Genomic DNA, 23,029 nt, shown 5'->3' with positions numbered 1-23,029 from the left:
CAGTTTTTGTCTGGGGCTGTGTTTGAACCTGCCCCCTCTGGCATATGGGGCCAGCACCCTACCCCTTTGAGCCACAGGTGCCGCCCTGCATTCTTATATTTTTAACAAATGGGTTCAAAACCTCTGAAGCTCTTTTGCTTAAAATTTTCCACCTGGCTGGAAATTTGTTTCCAAGTTTTGAAGTCTGAAAATGCGAAAGTCTCTACAAGTGATTCTCTTAAACCATTTCCCTCAAAAAAGTCACATAATGATACAAACATTTCCCAAGATTTATTTTCCAAATGCTCTCTCCACAGCATGAGATACTCTGGAAGAGCTGTTATTTTTCCCCTCACTGGTAAGTTACATTTACCAAAAAGGACAGATTAAGTGCATTTATTACTGCGAGGTAGCACACTCTGACAGCCACTTTTCATTACGGGAAAGGTCAACAATTTGGAGCTCTTGACTTTTGCAAAAGAAAAAAAAAAAAAAAAAACGTGTCACTGAACGTTCCATTCATAAATCTAAGACTGGGCCACAAAGTCAGCAGCAAAACTCTGGGTGGAAGAAAAGATTTCTGTGGTCACCTCTTATCTTTTCATGAGTGTGTTAATATTCTGCTCTGTAAGAGGATGCAACCCGTTAAAACCACTTACCCAGCTTATTCCCGAGGCAGCCGCGTGACACTCCCATACTCAGAGAGCTGCAGCGGTGGGCGGGAGGGAGGGACAGGTAACCCAGGAACAGTCACCGCACGTGAATGTCCGACTCGCAAGAGCAAACGTACATTTGTACGTTAAACGTTTTTCAAAGATTCGTTTCTTTCATATTTTTTCTTCCTACAGCTGAGACTTCCTCCCTCACCCTCCCATGCTGACCACTGCCCCTCCAGCACCGGTCACCTGATCCCGGGGACAGCTGCGGACTCATCTGTGAGAATTCCAGGTGCCGGTTCCAAGCTGGAGGACCTGATGAAATGGCATGCAGAGATTTCTCCTAGACGAGGAGTACTCCGTGTGCTAGTTGTCCCTCACTGACCCAGCATGGCCAGGGACAGGACAGTCGTGCTCCTGTGTGACTCCCTCAACCTGCTGCTACCTGAGTGTCAACACTGATCTCAGCTCTTTCTCCACATCTCCGCCTCACACACTGGCATTTTACGATAATATTCCTTCCACCGCAGCCCAAGACCTGTCTAGAATCCGAACACAGTGACTCCTGTGCTTATAGTCATGGCTGAAGGACAGTCTCTGTGAGGGGTGAGGGGTCTCACTCTGACTGCCACCTTCCGTCCCCCGACACCTGTCATCATGGCCTCCAGAAGGGTCTCCGTGTGCTTCCCTGGGAAGGGACCATTAGTGCAGTGTCTGTTTATAGCTAATCTCCCTTTTGATGTGTGAGGAGCTACATGTCATAACGAGAACCACTTTATAAATCAAGAACCAAAAACCAGGTCACAGCTTTTCGGAGAATATCCAGAACTTTGGAAATGTGTATTCCACTTTCCAAAAGGTCAGAGTGTAATTTAAAAGAAGAGTGAGAAAGAACTGATCTAATAAAGTATCAGCTGTGGAGAATGAATACCCTTTTCTGTACCCACTAAACTGTATTCATATGAAAGCAAAGGTCTCTCCAACTAATGAGTAGCTGTTACAGTTAAAGTCTGTGCAGACAGTAACATAGAGGGGGCAGTTCAGAGAGTTCTGGAATTATAGCTACACTATAATTGAACACAGGGGTTACAAGAAAGCTTTGAAGAGCGATGATGTCTGTTTACTTAGAGAACAATAAAAGTCTGTAGAAACCCATTTCTAATCGTTCCCTCTTGCCACTAAACACAAATTTCTTCCCTCATAGACAAGGATCTCCCGTGGGGGAGGCCTTTCAACCCAACCCAAACTCCCAAGTAGTGACGCAGAGGTCTTATCATTCAGAACATTAAGGTAGATAGTCAGAAACTCCGATCCTCTCCCCACCCCCCACCTTATAATAAAACACAGGTCCCTTTCTAGCCACTTGATCATCTATAAAAGGTAGGCAGGCACTTCCAGATTCTTTTCATACTGACCAATAAACCTCTTTGCCTCTCACAGCTTGAGCCCACTCATTCGATGATTTCCAATCTGTGATCGCAAATATGTTCAAACTCGTAAAAGGCACAGCAAAAATATGCTGCATTTTACACCGTCTACTTTGTAAGTGACTGCCAAGAACACAGGGCCTTATGAGGACACTTTGTGCATCAATCATATTTTGCTTTCCATGATTTTGAAAATATTTAGGAAAAAAAGCAAAAAGTGATGCTAGTGCCTGGAAATCGCACTTTCTAAAGATTGGCTACGGGAGATCTTGGTCAGGGTCAACATTTATTTAGTGAGGTCACTGGATGCCCATTCTCCTTCCTTTATGTCCTTATCTAATGAGTTAGAGGTAGAAAATTCAGAGTAAAAATATCAGCTCCTAAGACTTAGTATTAAAAGTCATTAACTTACTATTTATTAACCACCTACACTTTTGTGAGACAGAATAAAGTAATTCTTAGTGGTAAAGCCAGAATGCCACTTTAAAAAGGCTATTAGGAAGAGACATCGTCTTGCAGAATTTTGGAGATGGAAAGAGATGGGTTTAAACACCTCTTTCCACAGATGAGAGAACTACAGCCCAGAGAGGGGAGAAGACATTCATTGTCAAGGTCGACCAGGAGCAATGGTACCAAGATGAGAGCCTGGTCTGGCTGGGGCTGCAATCATTTCCTCTTAGCACAGAGCTTTCTGGTAGGCTACAAATGTATCCTTGTAGGATCTAAATTGTTTCCTGAGAGCCTTTCTGTCATAAGTGAATTCATTAAAAATATAATGCCAAGGTTATAAAAAACCTACTTTGTCCAGGTCCTGAACACACACACACACACACACACACACACACACACAGAGGCACAAACACACCAGACACCATCACAGAAAGTGAGTACCATCGTCCGCTGTCTGCACTGGGGAATTCATTCTTCCAGTTCACTATCTTACAGAACAATTTCTGGCTCCTGGCGAGTTTGACATAAATCCCAGAGCATGTAATTGACACAGTGCACTGCAAGGATCAGAGAATGCGGTGAGATAATGGACAGGGAGCCCACTAAGGGCAGCGTGCCTCATTCATTCAGTCCGCCGCGGAGGCTTGTGGCTCAGCACAGTTAAATGATTTCTGTTAAATGATTTCTTCTTCTCTTCCCAGGCCCGCTCAGTGATGCGGCCTCCTTAGCTGCAGCTTTTCAACAGAGCTTTTGTTTCAATATTATCCATTTCATGTCATATTAACATAACTGGGGACTGGGGGATGGGCTGTTCTTAGTCACTCCCCATTTCTTTTTGACTTGCCTTCTGAGAAGATAAACATTTTGGGTCAGCATCCATCCACCGACTTGTGGTGAACTTTCAAATGAGCTACAAGTTCTTGACAGGCGTTTCTCTGTAATAGCAGGATGTGGGTATTAACAGTGCACAGGCGGCCTCCCTGCCTTTTGCCATAACCATGGAGGCCCCTTCACTGTCCGTGGTGAACGTATCTTGGTCCCTGAGCCTAGACCTTGCTCTTACTCTGTAAACCTATCTTTCTTTTCCTCAATTAACTTTGTTTCATGCTTGCCTTAAAAATAATAATAATAGTCCATGTGCAGAAGGGTGACGTGTGACATTAGGTGACTGGGGATTCTGTTCGGCAGCGCTGTAGTCTAAGAGTCTGTGTTCTGCACAAATTCCTAGGTTGACCCCAACCTGAAAGCGATGGTCTGAGGAGGCGTACGTCCTAGACACCTGTGGGAGGTGATTAGGTCACGGGGCAGATTCCTCTCGAGTAAGATCAGCACCCTTGTAGAAGAGGCCCCCGAGAGCTCTTGTGCCCCTTCTGTCATGCAGGATACAGAAGATGCTATCTGTGAACCCTGGACCCTCACCAGACGCCGAGTCTGCCAACACCTTGGTGCTGGACTCCCAGCCTCCAGAATGGGAGTCAGAAGTATCTGTTGTTCCCAAGTCACCCACTTTACGGCATGTGGTCCTGGAAGCTCAAATAGACAAAGACAGTCAGGATATGCAGTAGAACACCACTGTGGGTCCATAACAGACTGGTCAGCACATGGAGGAGGCCAGCATAAGGAACTCGGCCCACTGTAAAGACACACACATGTGGTGCATGTCCCGCCTATGACAGCTGCTAGGTCAACTTAAGGAGGTGGTCAGCTGTGAGGGTCTACAGTATCTGTGAGCTTGTGCTGTGAATGTGCTTGTATAGCTATGGAAATCAAAAGACCCTTTCCAAGATCTCTAGAACTTATGCTCCGTGGGAGGACAGCTGAGTAGAATTTGGGTGTGCTGCAGACAGTAGTGACAAGGCAGGGGAACTCTGCCCTTTCCCCCAGCAAGGGTGATAGTTGAGCTGTTTTCCAACAGTCAAACAGAAAGAGAAGGCAGTGGGGAAGACTCGTGCTAAGACTTGTTGGTTGGGGGGGTTATGCCAAACCAGGGGGAGCCATGAGGAGTCTAGGATGGCCAGGGGCTGCATGAGAGGTGAGGAGTTCCGGGAAATGAGGTGAACCAAGTAAAAAGGGGTTGAACCCCACTTCCTCAGTAGACTGTCTTCCTGGAGTTTTAGCTCCCAGATACCTGAGGTCACCCAGTATGTTTAGTTTGGTTGCTAAATGTGGATTTTAGAATTCCTAAGTGGCTTTGAAATCCAGCTCCCATTCACTCAAGTTTTAAGCCTCTCCCAAGGCCTGGGAAATTAGTGTCTGGTTTCTGGACTATTGCCCTCCGGCTCAAAGCCACAAAATTCTTAAAGCACAACCAACTGAGCGCAGAAGGGAACGTGAGAGGTAGCCTTTTCCCATTAAAGGAAGAACTTTAGGGGCAATATCCAATCTTAACAAGTGATTTCCCATTTAAAAGGAGGGGGAGCTGTTGTTAAAATAGCTAGCAAGCCAGCATTATTTGTGGGTTTGGTTATGTGTCTCATTTTAGGATTTCTGAATTCCCCTAAAAATACAGCATAATGTAAACAAGTCAACGGAGGCAGTGGGGTGTGTGTGTAGGGGAATGAGGGGGTTGCAGAATTAAAAGTTTGCGACCACTTTGTTCCAAGGCTACTGGAATTTTTATATCATTGGCCAGATACTATCTGAAAAGAAGAGACAAAAAAAAGTCCAGATTCTTTTTAGGAGAAAATAAGTCTTTTAATACCTTCTGAATGGAACACTCCTGCTGGATTCAGGCATCAGATTTCTGGCCAGGCTTGGTGGTTCATACCTGCAATCCTGGCACCCTGGAAGGCCGGAGGATCCCCTGAGCTTAGGAGTTTGAGACAAGCCTAAGCAAGAGTAAAACCCTGTCTCTACTAAAAATAGAAAAACTAGTCAGGTAATGTGACAGGAGCCTATAGTTCCAGCTACTCGGGAGGCTGAGGCAGGAGGTTCACTTAAGAGCCTAGGCGTTTGAGGTTGTTGTGAGCTATGATGACACAGCACTTTACTCAGGGCGACAAAGTGAGACTCTGTAAGACAAAGTGAGACTCTGTAAAACAAAGTGGTCAGATTTCTTTATACAGAAAAGTAGACAGAATGGATAAAACTGAACCCAGAAAGGATGAAGGACGCAGGTTGGTGTTTTGATAGGTCACAAGACAGAATAACAGCAGAGTCCTTGTACAAGTCTACTGATGCTGTGTGATCACAGATTTTTTTTCTCTTTCTTTTCTTCTGGTGGGTACAGCTCCAGGCCTAACTCCGGCTTAAATTCTAAAGGCGGTAATTAAGCCCCAGGAACTTGCGGTGCCAAAGCTGTTCTGCAGCCCTGTTCACGTCCCGTAAATCACCATCCTCCTCCCCTTGGGGCTCCTTCCCAGAAGCTGTCAGAGGCAGCTCCAGGTTTATGGGCCAGTCCCTCGACGCTTTACGCTCATTGAGATAAAATTAAGTCAAAGAGCATTCAGTTAAAATGGCAGAGTAATTAAATGAGCTGGACACTGTATCCCTCTATTTAAATTGCATCAGTCTTCGAGTGGCAGAGGCAGGGGATGAGGACACTGCGGCTGTTTTCCTCCTGAGCAATCCTGGTGTGTCCTGGGTGCTGCTTTGCTAATTAGGTTGTGGAAGGCCGGAGGCTTCGCCATCTCTTCCAAGTGCACTGGAAAAATACACAGGTGTCTGGGGACTCCTAGATCAGGCCAAAAAGTGGATAAGAACTGATGGGGCACCCACTCTGGTCCCTGGCTGGAGATGCAGAGAGAAGAGGGCAGATGTGGCTTGTGGGCTCTGGGCCTTTACAGCTCAGCAGGGAAACCAACTCAACCTGCAAAGGTGCACTGAACACAAAGACACAGGGCGGAGTGGTGCTGGAGGCTCGGCTGCCAGCAGTGTTCAGTAGAGAAAATTTGGATTTTGACAGTGAAGAGAAACCCCAGAAACTGTCCAGCCCAGGGGTCTCTAGCTGCCCTGGGTGAATTCTACTAGGAGTTTCCCAACACACACCTTTTCCAATCTTGCCGGGTGAGGTGAATACAGCTGATATTAGCAAATCTTCCTTGTGTTACACTGAAACTAATTTTTTATTTGGTCATCAATAGGTCTCCATTGTCAGCCCCACTCATCTCTCCACACCCTGATGTGGGGATTACATCAGTGTCCTTACCCAGGGGATCACACTGGTGCACGCACCTGCCACTCTCCATGAACAGCCTTGCTGAAGCCTGACAGATGAACTTGCCTCTTCTCCACTTGTACTTGGGTCGGCTCTTCCTCGTCTCTGCTCAGCCTGCCCCCTTTCCTGCATTCCAGCCTTCCACCTGGGTCTACCGCCTCCAACCCCCTGCTCTGCCCAGCAGCCCCCACACAGCCCAGAGCGGGCAGGAGTCAGCTCTCTCACTCTGATCCGTTGTTCTGCTTGTTCACTGACGTGGCCACTGTAATGTGCTGGTCGGTGAGAATCAGAGTCTTTCCTCCTTCACACCCCGTGCGTCATGAGAACATCACGCAGTAGCAGATGTCCTCTGAGCGGTCCAGGGTAAGTGATTTCTGAATCATACTCTTCTGCGAGCTTCAGAAGTCTGTGTTTACTGTTTCAACTTGCTCCCAGTCCTCTGAGCTTAACTCTGAACAGTCCCTAGCATTTGCAAAAGACTCCCCTCCCCATTGGTTAAGCTTTCATTCTCACATACCTTGCATCCATGGGGGGCGGTTTCCTGCTTTTTAAGTATTACAAAGACTGAGTGGAGAGTAGACACTCACAGTCTAGCCTGATGGCATCTTCTCTAGTTTTGCCATTTCACCGTTCTGTTTGGTAACTATCTTTGCGTCTATCAGAGGGCGTGTGGCATCTCCTCGGGTCCAAGTTTCTAAAGCCTCCTCCATGCTTGTGCTTTCATCGTGAATACTCTCATCTCTGTCTAGCGCAGGGACTTTCAGCGGGGGAGCTGAGGCCCACTGGTGTGCCCTGAGAGGATGGTAGGTGGGCTGCAAAAATGTTGAAAGATTATTAATTAAATTATCGTCAAAAGAAGTTCAAAGCACAGTAAGTAGTCTTCTTTCTTTAACTCTTTTTTTTTGGGATCAACATAATTTAAGGGTTCCATGGAAGTTTAACTACAGGTTCCAGTGTGGTGTGAAATAAAAAAGGTCAGGAAACACTGGTCTAGAACTGTGTTTAAAGGGAACATCGGGAATGGTTGCCGTCCTGAGCACGGTGACCCGCCCCTGGTGTTTGAGACCTGCTGAGTATTCAAGACCGCCCTGCCTAGAAGGACATGACTTCTCGATTTGCCCTTCTGTGCGGCCTCTGCCGTAGTATTTTAGTCTCAGCCTCTTGCTTGTCTCCACATTCCAGAAGGTTCCTTGGGGTTGAAATGCCATCTCTGAAAACATTATGTGACTCATTTTCACTAGAAGGTGAACTGCTGATATGCACGTTTCCAACATGGGGAGAAAGAAAGACGCACAGAGGGCGGGGCCTGTGGCTCAAAGGAGTAGGCGCCGGCCCCATATGCCAGAAGTGGTGGGTTCAAACCCCAGCCCCGGCCAAAACTGCAAAAAAAAGAAAGAAAGAAAGAAAGAAAGACACACACAAAGCATCAGAGTAAATAGTAACAAGGACAGAGTTGTCGATCGTGAGATGCAAACACACAAAGCAAATCTGCCCACACCAAGTGTTACCCGGTCGACCTGAGACAGGAGTGGTTTTGAATTAGGCGATTCTAGGTTAATTTACGTGAAGGAGAGAGAAAAGTCTCCAGCCCTCAGCGGCTCAGAGATGTCCCCTCCAGACCTTCCATCAGACTTCTCACATTCTTATTGAAGTGAGCTGTCCTTTCTTTGGGTCCTTTCACTGTGGGGAATAAGCAGGGACATGGACAGGCCAGGGTCTGAGAACCAGAGAAGGTGAGTGGGCTTTGTGAATAATCAGGGTTGGCCAGGGACGCTGATCTCGCATTGTTTTGAGAATGAGAACACAACCCGTGTTCAAAACTTTTACTCCAGCCGCTCTTCAGACAGCTGGACCCAAGTGCTGGGCTTAGTGTACCTCTCAGAACACCCGGCTGGGGGGCTCATTAGTAGAGAACATTCTCCAAAGTGTTCTCGAGCAACAAGTGGATTAGAATTCTCACCTCACCAGTCCTGGATGCCCATGTCGGATTCCAGATAAACACAAGACACAATCTTATAAGATAATATCAGGGTTGTAGAAATATTTCTGGCAGAGCTAAAATTGTGCTATTTCTTTCAGACCAAGATTACTATGTACAGTAGTAGAATGAGAATAGATTAGAAAAATTCCCTGACGTAAATAAGAGTTACCATTACAGTAAGAAATGCAAAGGGTTCAGGGAGGTGCACAGACATTTAAAACGATTGATGTCATCAATTGCCACAGTTCCCAGTGATTTTTTTTTTTGGTAAAAACTGAACTTCAAAAGAATTTCATAATTCATTTTTAAACTTGATTGGGTGCATTCGTTGTTAACTGAGGAAGTTCACAGCTATGATAAAACAGCTTGCTAATAGCAGCTACCCGGGATTACACAAACTCTGTCGTATTAGGTGGTTGTTTTATTTTGCATATTTCATTTACAAGGGGGATTATCATTTGTGATTTCCACACCGCCAGGTTACGGTGCCCTCTCTAATGATCACGCTCACTGTGTGTTTGGAGTCTGTCAATTTCTGCACAATTTAATAAGACGATTTGACTTCCCCAACAGCAGAAGAATCTCAGAGGGCGGCATTTCAGTCAAAAATGGAAAAGACCACGGTTGCTTCCCCAAGAACACAAGCTCAGCATTACTATTTGTTAAACCACATTCCCATTCTATTTTCCTTGGCTCCCTGAAGCTTAACTATTTGATTTCATTTTGTTACCATAAAATTTTCAGGAATATGATCTAAAATATCATTTTAGTGCTGAAATAACAAATGTAGGGATGTGGTCACAGTGAGTTTGCTGTGTGCCGCATTCTCTGCGCATGTAGATTGTGTTGGGATTAAATTCAGTCAAATTCCCTTGCAAAGACTCTAAGCGATTTCAAGGCATTTAATGTACCCGTTGTATAAACAGGTTTCAAAAATGATTAAGTCAAAGAAATTCTATTTGGTCCTTTCCTGTGCATTGTCCACACTTAACTGCGGTCTCCTCAGCGCTCTTCCCACCCCAGAAACAGAAAGATTTCAGCACCATTACATGTGTTCACGTCAGTCTATGGAATTTTGCTCTGTTTCACCAAGTTGCTCCTTAAATAGGGTTTGCAATTAGTGCCCCTGTCATGTCAGTCATGAAAATCTGTTTATTTAATTCCATCCAGTCAGCAAGAATTTATTGAATGCCTGTTGGGAGCAGAGTGCTGAAAATACTCTTTTCTGAGATATTCTAAGCTGCTGGCTTCTTGAAGGATTTTTTTTTTTCCAGATTCCTTCTTCAAAGTTCCAATTCTTTAAGCCAGAAAGCACAGTTTAAGAAGGTAGCTAATGGGTTTTTTCTCCAGCTTTATTTTTATTACCCATTACAGTTGCTATTGAGCAATTTTCAGGAGCTCGACATATATAGCAGGTGATAATAATTATAAATATGTAAAAATGCAGAAGCAATCTATTAGATGAGCTATATGCTACAGCGTGGCTTGTTAAGATTACGTTTTCAGAGGTGATATATACAGAGGTTGCCAAAAATGTGTACACATTTTAAGAAAGTAAAAAATTGTATTACAATTGCATCACTTGATATATACTGATAATGTTGTATCAGTATGTCTGGAATGTTATATTTTGTATCTCTTGTAATTGCAGAAGTCAGATGCAACTTGATTATTACCATTTTAATACAGTTTTTCCTCTCTTAAAATGTGTATACTTTTTTTATTTGTTTGTTTGTTTTTTGGAAGCCTCTGTATGTTTTAGAGGTCAAGTGCATGAACTTGGAAGCAAGATTCAAGCCCCTTGTCTGTCAGTCACTACTTTTTGGCCATGAATGAGTCTTCTAACTTTTCTTCGTCTCAATTACTGATTTGTAAAAGGGCAACAGAGATACAATAACAGAGAAGACCTCATAAGGCTGTTGGAGGAGTAAATGAGATCATTCCTGTAAGGCACTGAGGTGCGATGACAAATTGGGATGTCCCAGCGGCCTAGCTGGGTTGCCGGGCAGAAAGCTGACTCGGGGGAATGAGTTGGCTCAGCTTCTCCCGTTCCTCTCTAAAAGGGCCATTCCCCAAACCAGGAGGCCACATGCTTGCTCTGGACCCCAGATTTAGGGATAGGCGGAGCACGGTCAGAGCACAGCTCCCCTCTCTCCTGAAGCTCTGGCTGGAGGACACAGTCCACACACACCTGGTTGAAGCTGGAGGGCAGGGGAAGACCAAGCCTAATTCCTCAAGGCTTGTGAGTTACCCGCCCTTATAAACCTGACTTACTTCTTACACAGTAGCCGAGGGATGAGGGTATAAGGAGAGGAAGGCCCCAGAGAGGGGTTGCCTCAGTCGATTCTGAAAGGACAGGAAGCATTCGGAGGCCAGGGGGAGCCGCGGGCAACTGCGGGAAAATTCTTCATCCTACAAGGCCCAGCTCAAGCTTCTGCATCCTGTGAGGCCTTCTCTGCCCACCGTTAAGTGGGCACAGCTCCCACCGTGTGCCCTTTCCTTTCTTCCTCCTGCTCTTTCACCTCATTTATCCTTGGAGCCCTGTCCTCACTTCCACACCACATTATCAAGCACTGGACTGCGGGATTGCGGTATTTTCCAATTCTTTCATGCACGTGGCCATCTCCTTTCTCTAAATTATAAAGCCCTCGAATTAGCTGAGCTCCATTTTCCATATCAGAAACTATATGATAAGTAATTCTTTTTTTTTTTTTAACCATTTATTAAAGGCTGGGGGCCAGACAACATGTTGGATCCTGGGGATTCCACAAGGAGCGAGATACAATTCCTGCCTTCGAAAAACTCACAGCATAGGAAGGAAGATGTGTCTGTAGCTGGGACGTGAAATACTGCGGGTAAGGATAAGCCTGGGGATCTGGGGGAACGTGGAGGAGGGAGACACCTCAGATCACACATTTCATAGCATTGTTGTCAGGACTGGATGATATAAAGAATCCAGACTTAATAAATATGAAGGATTGGGCACACGGTGCCTGCCCCATAAATGTCAGCTCAGACAGCATTCACCTTCTGCTTCCCCAATCCTTGCTGCGAAGGACTCTTCTAGAAGATAAATTAAGCTGTTTTCTTAAGAAATGCTGTTTTTAAGAGCCCTGCTAGGTGTGACAGATATAATATTTTTAGGCTAGAACTAGGCTGTGTTGTCTTAACTTCCCTGCACGTCTCCCAACACAGTTTGATTATTCCGAAAACAGAGAAAAAATATCTCTCCACTAAAGCCTGCTTATTAACCTAACGTCAGCTCTTGTCCTGTAACTCTTAGAGGAGACAGTAAGAACATCCTGGACTTCCAGAGACCTGCACTTTGATCCTGAGCCTCCGTCCGACATTGAATCTTTCTGAGCAGGGACAAGTAAATTTCCTAAATCTTGTTTTCTTCAGCTGTAAAGGGAGGAAATAGGAGCCACCTGAAAGAACTGCTGAGCTGATTCCAGGAGATGTGCTGGATCTCAGCTCACGCGTTTACTCCACAAATATCAGCTGAGCACCTGCTCTGGCCTGGAGGCTGCAGGTGCAGCAGAAGGAAGACAGACAGAGAAAATGACCTGCCTGCGTGGAGCTGATAGTCGGGTGGGGAAGAGAGGATATAAATAAGATGAATAAGGACCATGTGTAGTACATTAGAGAGTGTAAGAGCGAGGAAGAAAAACAAAAACAGGACTAGGAGTGGGGACCCTCACTCAGGTGGGGCGGGTCACCGAGGAAGCCCCACGCAGGTCGTGCCTGGCACAGGGGAATCATCACTGTTTCTCTCCACTTCTCCGGAGCTGGAGCACATTTCAGCCAACATGTCTTGCAGAAGACTGATTTGAGATGACCACTTGGAATGGCCACACTTTGCCCGAGCTTGTGATTAGATGTAATTGTCCTCCCCGTTTCTCGTCTGTGTACCTGGCCGCTGCAGTTTCTTCCCTTTCGCCCTCTGCAGATCTGATCATTTCCGAAGACTTCTCTAAAAACAAACACACGTCCCCCGGGGCGTCTTGCTACCAGAGGATCAACAAGGCATTTATTCTTTAGCATCTTCCTAAGGCCCTGTTCCCATAAAAAGATTATTTTGTTTCCCCCAATGGCTTCTCTTGAGATGCTCAATTGTGTAAAGCAGGCATCCTCAAACTACAGCCTGCAGGCCACATGCAGCCCAACGAAGACATTTATCTGGCCCACCAGGTGTTTTTGCTGCCGCTGCCTGTCCTGCTTAGCAGCCGACTTGTCCCAGGGCCTGCAGTCTGGCCCTCCAATGGTCTGAGGGACAGTGAACTAGTTTCCTGTTTTAAAAGTTTGAGGATACCTGGACGGACATCTTGTCTCCACCAAGCAGAGACACTCCACTGTGCTCTGTGCTGCTCAGGGGACCTGCAGGGTCTGCTTGGAGGGTGAGACCTTTCACCTGTCATCAAAGTTGAGGTTCCAGATAGAAATATTCAATATCATGTGCTCAGATTACTACACCTCAATCGTAGGGGCTGGTGGCCAAGGAGGGGAGAAGGATTCCCTCCCATCTCTTCCAGCCAGACAAAATCCCTGAGAAGAAATAACTTGATCTGAACTTTTTTCTGCAGCCTTTTCTCCTGATTTTCATGCATCCTAGGTTTCGAGCATGTCCCTTAACAGCTTTAGTCACGAACTGTTCATTAAATACCTGGTTTCTGATGGGTGCTGGGTGGCACAGGCTGGTCCTGGGCAACTTGGCCGACGGGTTAAGTCTCAGTTGCTTCTTCCCTGAAGTGGGAATGAGGGATTTTGCCTCTGCACTGTGAGCTGAGCAGAGTCAAAGGCACTGAGGACAGACAGTGTTAAAGCACAGACTGAGGAAAAGACCCCGGGTGGAGGAATAGCGTGAGTCGTGATTCAGGGCCTATGCTGACTCACTTGGAATGTTTCAGGGGCTCTTCCAGGCACGCCACTGGCTAAGACAGAAAGTACCTTAGGGGGCGTGTGGGGGTGTGAGCACACACGCGGGAAGGACTGACAGGCTCCTTTTGTATCTTTTAAAAATAGAATTACAGGGCAGCACCTGTGGCTCAAAGGAGTAGGGTCCTGACCCCATATGCCACAGGTGGTGGATTCAAACCCAGCCCCGGTCAAAAACACTGCATAAAAAAAAAAAAAAATAGAATTACAATTGCCACCTCTTCAGACAATTAATAATCATTTTGTCATCCCAAGAGTAAGTCACATTGTGACAATTTATTTTAGCTTTGTTGAGGCTTTTTAAATGCAAAAATCAATATGTATTCCATAGATGCGCATATATTGATTTTTTACAACAAAGAGATCATACTGTAAAATCCCTATACATAATAACATCTCACAGGTATAGCTGACCCTCGATAAAGAAAAAGATCCTCCTTTCCTTTTCCTCTTGAGCAGTATTTTAATGGGCAGCCGTATGGCAATTTCCTTCAGCCGTCCTCTAAGATATTTAGGTTTTCCCTAATTGTCTCTATCGCCGACAACGCTTCGTGACCATCCGTCCACGTTCCTTTCTGCACTTTTACTATGTTGACATCCCAGCCTTCAATCCTCTTCGACTTTGTCTGTCTATATGTTAAGGCTTAGTAAAGCTGTTCTGAGTACGAAAATGAACATGATATTTTGCCCTTTTATTTTTTATTGTCTTCGGGTAAAATTCCAGGTAGGATTTGAAATGAAAAAAATGCACAGTTATAATTCTAACGCCTCCCAGCAGGGTGTCCCAATTGACAGCCTGGGAATGGGATTATCTTTGCGCATGTGACTCGCACCGGCGGGGGTGCTCACTCTTCAATCTCTGTCAAGGGGATAGGAGAAAAGAAATTATGGCTCCTGCCTCACTAACTTCCTCATTTGCATTCTCCAAATATTAAGGATACCTCGGTTTTTCTTGTGTTTACTGGCCATGTATGTTTCTTCTCTGAATCGCCTACCCCTGTTTGTTACCGATTTTTTTTCATTCAGGAGTCCACATTTTTTATATTTGTCAAGAATGGTTTATTTATTAATAATATTAATCTTTTGCCATTATAGTTCAAGCACTGTTGTAACTTTGTAAATTGTATTGTGTCTTTCAGAGTCACAGTGGTTGTTTTTTTCTCCTCTCGTGTTACATAAATACAGACTACCTTTCATGAAAATATTCTCCTGGACGGTTTCAGCACTTCCGTCTTTATCTAACCACTGTGCTGAATGCCTGCAATTGTCAGAAAGAATCCGTTTCCGTCACCCATAACAATGCAGTGTAGAAACGGTTCTTCTTCCTGTCCTCACAGCAAAGAAAGGCAAGCTTTGAGGCGGTTTCTCTTCTGAGGCCCGTTTAATTCAGGGGGAATGCCTCTCCCCAGCTTTTTTACCTCACTGATTTGTTTCAAAGGATCTATATTGTTGGAATTGTAACACCAAACCTTGCTCTTTATTCATGTGTACATTGAGATAAATTTGCTTAAACTACCGCTTTCAGCTCATCATTATCCACTCCGGTCTCAGGTCGCCCATGAGGCTCACGTTCATGATTAAAATCAACAGGATAGAACTTCTCAAACTATCAACACACCTTGTGTTCATTAGCCACCTCCTTTCCAAACACTTTGTGGATATTTTGAGCTGTCCCTGATGCACTGTTTTCATGAGGGATTGAAAATAACATGAATTTTTGACTTATACGTGGTTTTTTACATTGCTTTTAAAAAATTAGAAAAATGTTTCAAAGAATGAGGCTGTACCTTTACAATAAAAATACACCACGAGGGTCAAAGTGAAATGTCAGTGACATCAACTGTCAAACTTAGTACTTACGGAAATCAGACACTTCGTCGTTAACATAATATTTTTGGTACACGTAAATTATTTGAACATTCTAATCTTTAATTCTTCTTGAATTTATTGCGGTTCAGTATCTACAGATATAAACAAACCCATTATAAGTACGAAAACGGATGTAGCATCTTGAGTAAACAAAGATAAAGCACTTGTGACACGCTGCAGATTCTCTTCATCCTGTTAAATGTTTCCTTTGCTTCGTGGAAGCTTTTTACTTGGACGTAATCCCATCTGTCCACGGTGGCTTTTGCTGTCTGCATTTCTGAGTGAAAATAAAAAAAAAATCATCACCTGATCCAATGTTGTGCAGTTTTCCTGGTGTTTTCTTCTAGTAGTTTCATAGTTTCTAGTTTTACATTTAAGTCTTTAATCCATTTTGAATTGATTCTTCTAAAATTGGCATCCAGGAAGGGTCTAATTTCATCTTTCTGTATGTGGATGTCCAGTTCCCCAGCACCATTTACTGAAGAGACGATCCTTTTCTTGTTGCGTGTTCTTGACACTTTGTTGAAGACCAGCTGACTATACACACTGCGGTTCCTCTGGGCTCTCTGTTCTGGTAAATTGGTCAATGTGTCTATTATTTTGCAATCACCCTCCTGTTTTAATTACCATATCTTTGTAGTATGATTTGAAATCAGGGAATGTGATGCCTTCACCTTCCTTCTTTTGCTCATGATTTCCTTGGCTATTGGGGATTTTTTTGGTTCCAACTAAATTTTAGTATTGTTATTTCTTTTCTTTTCTGTTTTGAGACAGAGCCGAGATGTCACAGCTCACAGCAACCTCCAACTCCTGGGCTTAAGCGATTCTCTTGCCTCAGCCTCCCAAGTAGCTGGGACTACAGGTACCCACCACAACACCCAGCTATTTTTTGGTTGTAGTTGTCATTGTTTGGCAGGCCCAGGCTGGACTGGAACCCACCAGCTCTGATGAACGTGGCTGGCGCCTTTGCCACTTGAGCTACAAGCACTGAGCCTATTATTTCTGTTGAAAATGACATTCAAATCTTGATAGGAATTGCATTGAATCTACACATTACTTTGGTTGCATAGACATTTTAACAATATTAGTTCTTCCAATCCATGGACATAGGCTATGTTCCCATTTATTTATATCTTCTTTAATTTCCTTCATAAACATTTTATAGTTTTTAGTGTACAGGTCTTTTGTTCCTTGGTTAAACTTATTCCTAGGTATTTTACCTTATTTTTTAAAATAGGTATTGTAAATGGAATTGTTCTCTTGCCTTTTTTTATTCTATAGTTTATAGAAAGGCTGCTGGTGGGCAGCGCCTGTGGCTCAGTGGGTAAGGCACCAGCCCCATATACTGAGGGTGGTGAGTTTGAACCTGGCCCCAACCAGCTAAAACAGCAGTGACAAATGCAACAGCAATAGCTGGGAGTTGTGGCAGGTGCCTGTAGTCCTGGCTACTCAGCAGGCTGAGGCAAGAGAATCACCTAAGCCCAAGAGCTGGAGGTTACTGTGAGCTGTGATGCCATAGCACTCTACTGAGGGTGACAAAGTGAGACTCTGTCAAAGCAAACAAACAAACAAACAAATGCTACTGGGTTTTGTGTGTTGATTTTGTATGCGACATTACTGTATTCATTTCTTACTTCTCACAGTTTTTTTGGTGGTGTCTTTAGAGTTTTCTACCCATAAGATCATGCTGTTAGCAAACGGTGACATCATTTTTTAAATGTTTGACTTTCTTGCCAACATTTAACAAGTTAGAGATTTCACATTAAAATCCAGATTTCTGGTTCCCCTTGGAAAATCTGAAGGAAGGCCAACAACTGGGCCCCATCCTCCCTGGGAGCTGGTTGGAGGATGCCCCCTTTTTAGACAGATGTGTCTTCCCAGTTCCCCATCTTCTTCCCCAGCCCCTATACGCAGCTGTTTGGGGCCGAGCCCTGATGGCATTTGAGTGTTCAATCCCAGCTGTAAGGCCAATAATAATAGCAGGGACTTTATGCAAGGATCCAAAAAGGAACCTAAATGTCTCTTGTGTCCTGAAGCTATAGCCTGAACTCTCTTTGGAACGCACACCAGCTCCTGGTTTTTGTGTGGCTGTTTCTGTGGGTCACCTGCCTCCCGTCTCCATGGCTTCTGCCCTTTTAACACCCCTAACAGAGTGATATTCTTCTTCCTAATGTACTTCAGCCTGGTGCGTCCCCGTTTGGAGGTACGAAACATTTGTGATATGAGCTGTCATAAGATCTGTTGGCTTCACATACGCTTAAATGCTCCCTAAAATGTTTTCATTTTTGTTCATTTGAAGGGACTACAGGGAGCTATTGGGACCAAATGGACAGATCTCGGCATAATCAGCTCATTGACACTAAAGTCACTTGTTTCGAGCAGGTCCCGTTGACAGGTGGCACATAGCACAATGCCTGCATTCACATGGTCATTACTGTCCATGCCACAGAGGGGAAATGACCGGCCGATTCGCTCAAATTGCGGGAGGCATCAGAGTTATTAGTGTGTGGCGTCAATCAAACAGTCCCGTCCTCACATTTCCACCACTCCAACCACACACCTCTCAGTAGCAGAAATTTAAGGCAAGAAGTCAATGGGGTAATAGGCAAAGCAGTTTTCTCAAACCATTTGTAAAATAACTAAGTAAATAAATAAAATAAAAACAGAGTTAAACTATGCAGAAGGGACATTTAGAAATGTCAGCTAGCTGAGTACTTTGAGAATTTATAACTTAAAGGAATCCTATGTCAATATGAATTGTTATGTGGCTAAACATCTCATTTCTAAATAGCCCAAACAAGGCAAAATTCAGTTGCATTCTCAGAATATATTCTAATACCACCTACTGCTTGGAATAATTTTTTTTTATGGTGACAGTAAGAAAATCATTATGACATAGCTGGACTCAGAAACAAGGTACACTTCGCCACACATCATAAAAGGTATAGAAACGTAAAGTGGTGAGTGGGGCTGAAACCGAGGCTGGCTGGGCTCAGGGGCAGAACCCTAATAGTTGTCACTGGAAGCTTGGTTGTTGTGGGGCCAAGTGCTCCATGAGAAGGGCAGGAACCAGGCTCAGTGCTTAAAGCCACGGCCTGAGATTGGCCTTCTCGAGCTGTGAAATACGGCAGAAGATAATAGTTGTCACAGCTGGGCACCCAGTGGGATGGGCTCAGGAAGGGAGCGGGTGAATCACAACAAAGCTTACCCGCTGGCACATGGGCCATGCTGACCCCTGGCGCAGTGACTGACCGAGCAACTGCCCCATGTCAGCAAGGGTTAGAGCACCCCCCCCCCCAGCAACCCGAGGTTCTGCTTATTTGACTTACGGAATGTATAGAAGCAAACGCAAAACCCCCCTCAACTCCATAAACAGGCGAGGGGAAGAGAAAGATAAAAAACAAAACGAAATCTCCTATGCAAAGTGATCTTTGAAACCCAAATTCTAAAAACATAAAAATTGTCTCATGCTTAAAAAAAAAGACCAAAAACTTCAGGGTAGAAATTCCCTTAAGCTGAATTCACCAAAGTTGCTGTAGCCTCAGTAATGACAAAACATGATAGAAAAAAATACAGTCATAAATTATAAAATATTTAGGGGATATATTTAACAAAATAAATGCAAGACTTTCCTAGAGGAAAAAACCCACCATAACCTTATCGAAAGACATACCGGTACCTCTGTTTCTCAGACCTCCTTGTCCCCAGTGTCCTAGCCTTTATCTTCAGATTCCTGATCAACATCAGGACATTTGTCACAGCCCAGAAGTTGGTGTATCTCCTTATTTCCACCACTTCTTTCTCGTGAAGTGAATGGCCGAGGATTTTGCTTACAGCTCTGCCCACCCTTACCTTGCAGGGGCTCCTGAGTGGGGTTAAGATGGAGTTTTAGTTCTGTTTGTGGCTGAAATCAGCATAGCACACTGACTCACCTGGGAGCCAGGCCTGAGTCCTTTCTTTCTCCATCAGCTGGGTGAAGAGACTCCCTCATGAAGCCGTAGGTGAGCTGAGGAACAGGTATCGGTGCCTTAGAAACAGGACAGATGAGATGAGAGAGTTTGCGTGTACCTAACAGACCTGCTCAAGCCTTGTCCCCGACCAGACGGTGGCTTCCTTGTCTGCCCTGACTTTTCATTTGGTACATCCTAGAGCCCTTAGCTCGTGATGACCATCTCAAGTCAGAAAGTCGCCTACTGTCCCATAGACAGGGGCTTAGTGCCACCCAGGGCCTGCAGCAAACCAGAAGCTATTTTCAAGAGTGTTCTGCTGTGGAGGGCTTGAATTTGCTCTAGAAATCCATGAGTCTGCCTTCTGCATCAAAATTCACCAGGGATGCCACTTAATATCTATCCTTCTGTAACTCAAGGCAGCTAATGCTTCTTTGAATCTGCTGGCTTGTATGTTTGACAGTGCAGCCTCTATTTGTTGGAAAACCCTCTTTCCCCCTGAGCCCCACTTGCTGGCAGCTTCCCCATCACTCAATGAATGAGTCCAAGTAATCTGCCCAAGTGGTACACGCTGTCTCTAAACCCAAGGTGGCCCGCCAAGTATAATCCCTCTTTCTTAGAAGTGTAAAGTACAACTTGTGCTTTACTTTAAAGAGAATCTCTTGGAGTACTCCTAAGCACAAAACCTCTAAAAATTTCACTGATGGGGCACCCTAAACACCACTGGGATTTACCTTCTCTCCTATGGGAATGCAAGACTTCCTGCACCAGGTCACCAACCGGCGTTACACCATCATTACTATAGACCAGCCAGATGTTAAGATGACCAATGTCCCTGTGAGTTATGTTACAAAAAACAGCAGGAGACTTAGCCTATTCCTCAGGGACATGGTCTAACCATTGTATTTCTAGTCTTTTGACATCTTCCTCAATAATGCAAAAGGCCATTCTTGCATTTCCATCCTGTTTACTGTAGGTCAACATGCAGGAGCCACCTTGGGTAATCGCTAGACTGACTCCAAGTAATTCTTTTTTTTTGAGACAGAGCCTCAAGCTGTCCCCCTGGGCAGAGTGCCGTGGCATTACAGCTCACAGCAACCTCCAACTCCTGGGCTCAAGTGAGTCTCCTGCCTCCGCCTCCCAAGTAGCTGGGACCACAGGCGCCCGCCACAGCGCCCGGCTATTTTTTTTTGGTTGCAGCCGTCATTGGTGTTTGGCGGGTCCGGGCTGGGGATTCGAACCCGCCACCTTAGGTGTACGTGGCTGGCGCCTTAGCCGGTTGAGCTATAGGCGCCGAGCCACTCCAAGTAATTCTTATAAAAATATGGAGTCCCAGGTCACAGGTGAACTCCCCCATATCCCAGTTATATTTTACCCTGCCCTGCTCGGCCTAACACCCTCACTTAGTCCCTACGTGTTCCCCCAGTGTCGGCCAGCGGATGTCAGCTGCCTCCTACAATTCACTGGACTAATTTTCTTGGGTCAGGGTTTGTACTTCCCTGCCTAGGCTGTGCTGAGACCTAAGTCTGGTTATTGTTGTGGAAGCGTGATGGGTCTAAGGGGGACACGTCTTGAGTGATGTCATTTTGCAAAGCTCCTGTATCAGGTGAAGTTGTTCTATGGTGTTCAGGCAAGGGGAGTATTTCCACCCCACCTTAGGAGAGGAGGCTGTTTCTGCAGTTAGGACGGCAAAGGGAAGTTAAGTTCAAGGTCCTTGGTTGATGTACTCAATGACTCATCCTAGCTTTCCAGTTTTCATTGTTTCCCTGCCAGGGCCGTGACTTTGAGAAGGGACAGTATCAAGGCTCCCCATTTCATGCCCTTGGCAGCTCTGCCGGCCTAGAATCAGATCCTGGGCCTGACTTTCAGCAGGTCTTCCCTGTGGCTGCCAAAGATGAAAAAGTATCTTTGAAAGCAGCCTTGGAAGCTTTGGAGCTGATAAACTGCTTTACTAAGCATACATACTTCCTTTCCTGATGTCAGTGATGGCAAATGCAGTTACCCCATCCTTATTAATTTCATGGCCCCAACCGTAAGCAGCAGCCACTTAATCTTCCACAACCAGGCCTTCCACCTGCTCCACATGTGAATTAACCTCACACATTAAAGAGGTGAACGCGCTAGAGGTGAACTCCCCTGCAGAAGGGCTGTTTCTGGTGAAAGAACCTTGGGGTTATGCAAAAATAAACTTGGACCCTCTCAGATGCTATTAATTGGTGATTTATTCACACCTGCGCAGGGGGGCCATTGTTCTGAGACAAGCAGCCCCGAAGTGCAGGCTTTTTGTCTTTTATACCTTTTTTTCTCTGCATAGCTTAAGTGAGTGGGGGTGAGAGGGATGAGGAACGTTGCCATTGGCAGAGTTACAGCTTGGTTGTCAATGGATACATCTCATATCACAATGGTTATGATTATATAACAATAATTGATCAATGGAGACATCCTAAATCACAATGGTTATGGTTATACAACAGTAATTAAGCAAGCCTTGGTGAGTTTTCCACCACTGTTCATCTACTGAGAACTTTTTGTGAAACTTGGGACTTTCCATGCCTCTTCCAATTCTGGAGAGTATGGGAATGTGGCTGGGAAGGCCTGTAGGGCAGAGGAGCGGGGGAACAGGAGAGGGCACGAGGTTGCCGTAGGGAAGGGGAACGGGAGAGGGTGGGTGGGGGGGAACCAGAGCTCACAACACTGGCATCAGCCGTCACATTTGCAGCAACTGAGGCAAACTCATCTGCTGACAGTTTATTGTGAAATAACAGAGTCGGGCAGAAGGATTGAGGGTGGGAAAGCACACACAAGGTGGTATGTTACAGGGTTGATCTCAGCTTAAGAAAAACACAGGTGGTTCCTCTGCCAAGAGAGAAGTTTCTCAACAGCCTGTATAGAGCAGGTGAAGGGAGAAGGAAGGGGCCTTTGCAGTTAGCTTGCTCCCATCTCCTTGGCTGATCCAGTCTGCTGCTCTGGGACAGTAACTCCTCCTTCCTTCTGTGCAGCTGTTGGGGAAGCCAACCCTGCATGCCATGGTGTGAACTTTGAGTCCAGAAATAGTGAATGGGCCCAAAGGGCCCTCAAAGAGGCTTCAGTGGGTCGAGCCTGGGTGGCTGAGGTGGATGTGGAGAAAATGACAGGGTGGCCAGGACGTTCCACAGAGGGAGTAGACAGGGTCCCGGAGCTGATGGTGCCTGGTGAAGCTGGACATCAGACTCGCCCACCCCGTGCAGACAGACACTCTGGCTAGAACCACACAGTGTTATCTGACAGCTAATTCTCCTATATGGATATATGACCACCCATCTACCGTTTACGTAAGAGAAAATGGGTTTTGTCTTACCTGGCAAGCGGCAGAGCATGTGTTTGAACCCAGCAGCAAGTGCAGTATCTGTATTCTTCCTCCTATGGAGGTTGTCTGTCCTAACCCTGGTCCCTCTCGGTACATATATAGGATGCACCAACTCAGTGCACCCACCAATTCAAAAGGGCCTAGCAAAAAATGCTGGTAAGTATCACAAACAGACTTGGAGTCGCGTAGGAGGGCGTCACCGCAAGCTGACCTGACCTCAGAATAATGAGGGAGGAACTTGTTTTTTTTTTTTTTTTTTTTGAGACAGAGCCTCAAGCTTTCC

At 45.3% G+C, this 23,029-nt stretch overlaps 1 protein-coding gene across 1 annotated transcript in view; it reads right to left on the bottom strand.

Annotated features, from left to right (window-relative positions):
• The window catches only part of SFMBT2 (Scm like with four mbt domains 2), a 214,229-nt gene that overhangs the window by 865 nt on the left and 190,335 nt on the right, over positions 1–23,029 (bottom strand). Inside the window, exon 21 of the mRNA XM_023511391.1 lies at positions 19,386–19,480. Coding sequence (XP_023367159.1) covers positions 19,386–19,480 — 95 coding nt within the window. The remainder of the gene's footprint in view (positions 1–19,385; positions 19,481–23,029) is intronic.

This window comes from Otolemur garnettii, unplaced genomic scaffold (genome assembly GCF_000181295.1).
Source record: "Otolemur garnettii isolate 467f Iridium unplaced genomic scaffold, OtoGar3 scaffold00019, whole genome shotgun sequence".
NCBI lineage: Eukaryota > Metazoa > Chordata > Mammalia > Primates > Galagidae > Otolemur > Otolemur garnettii.
This window is presented reverse-complemented; position numbering and strand designations above follow the sequence as displayed.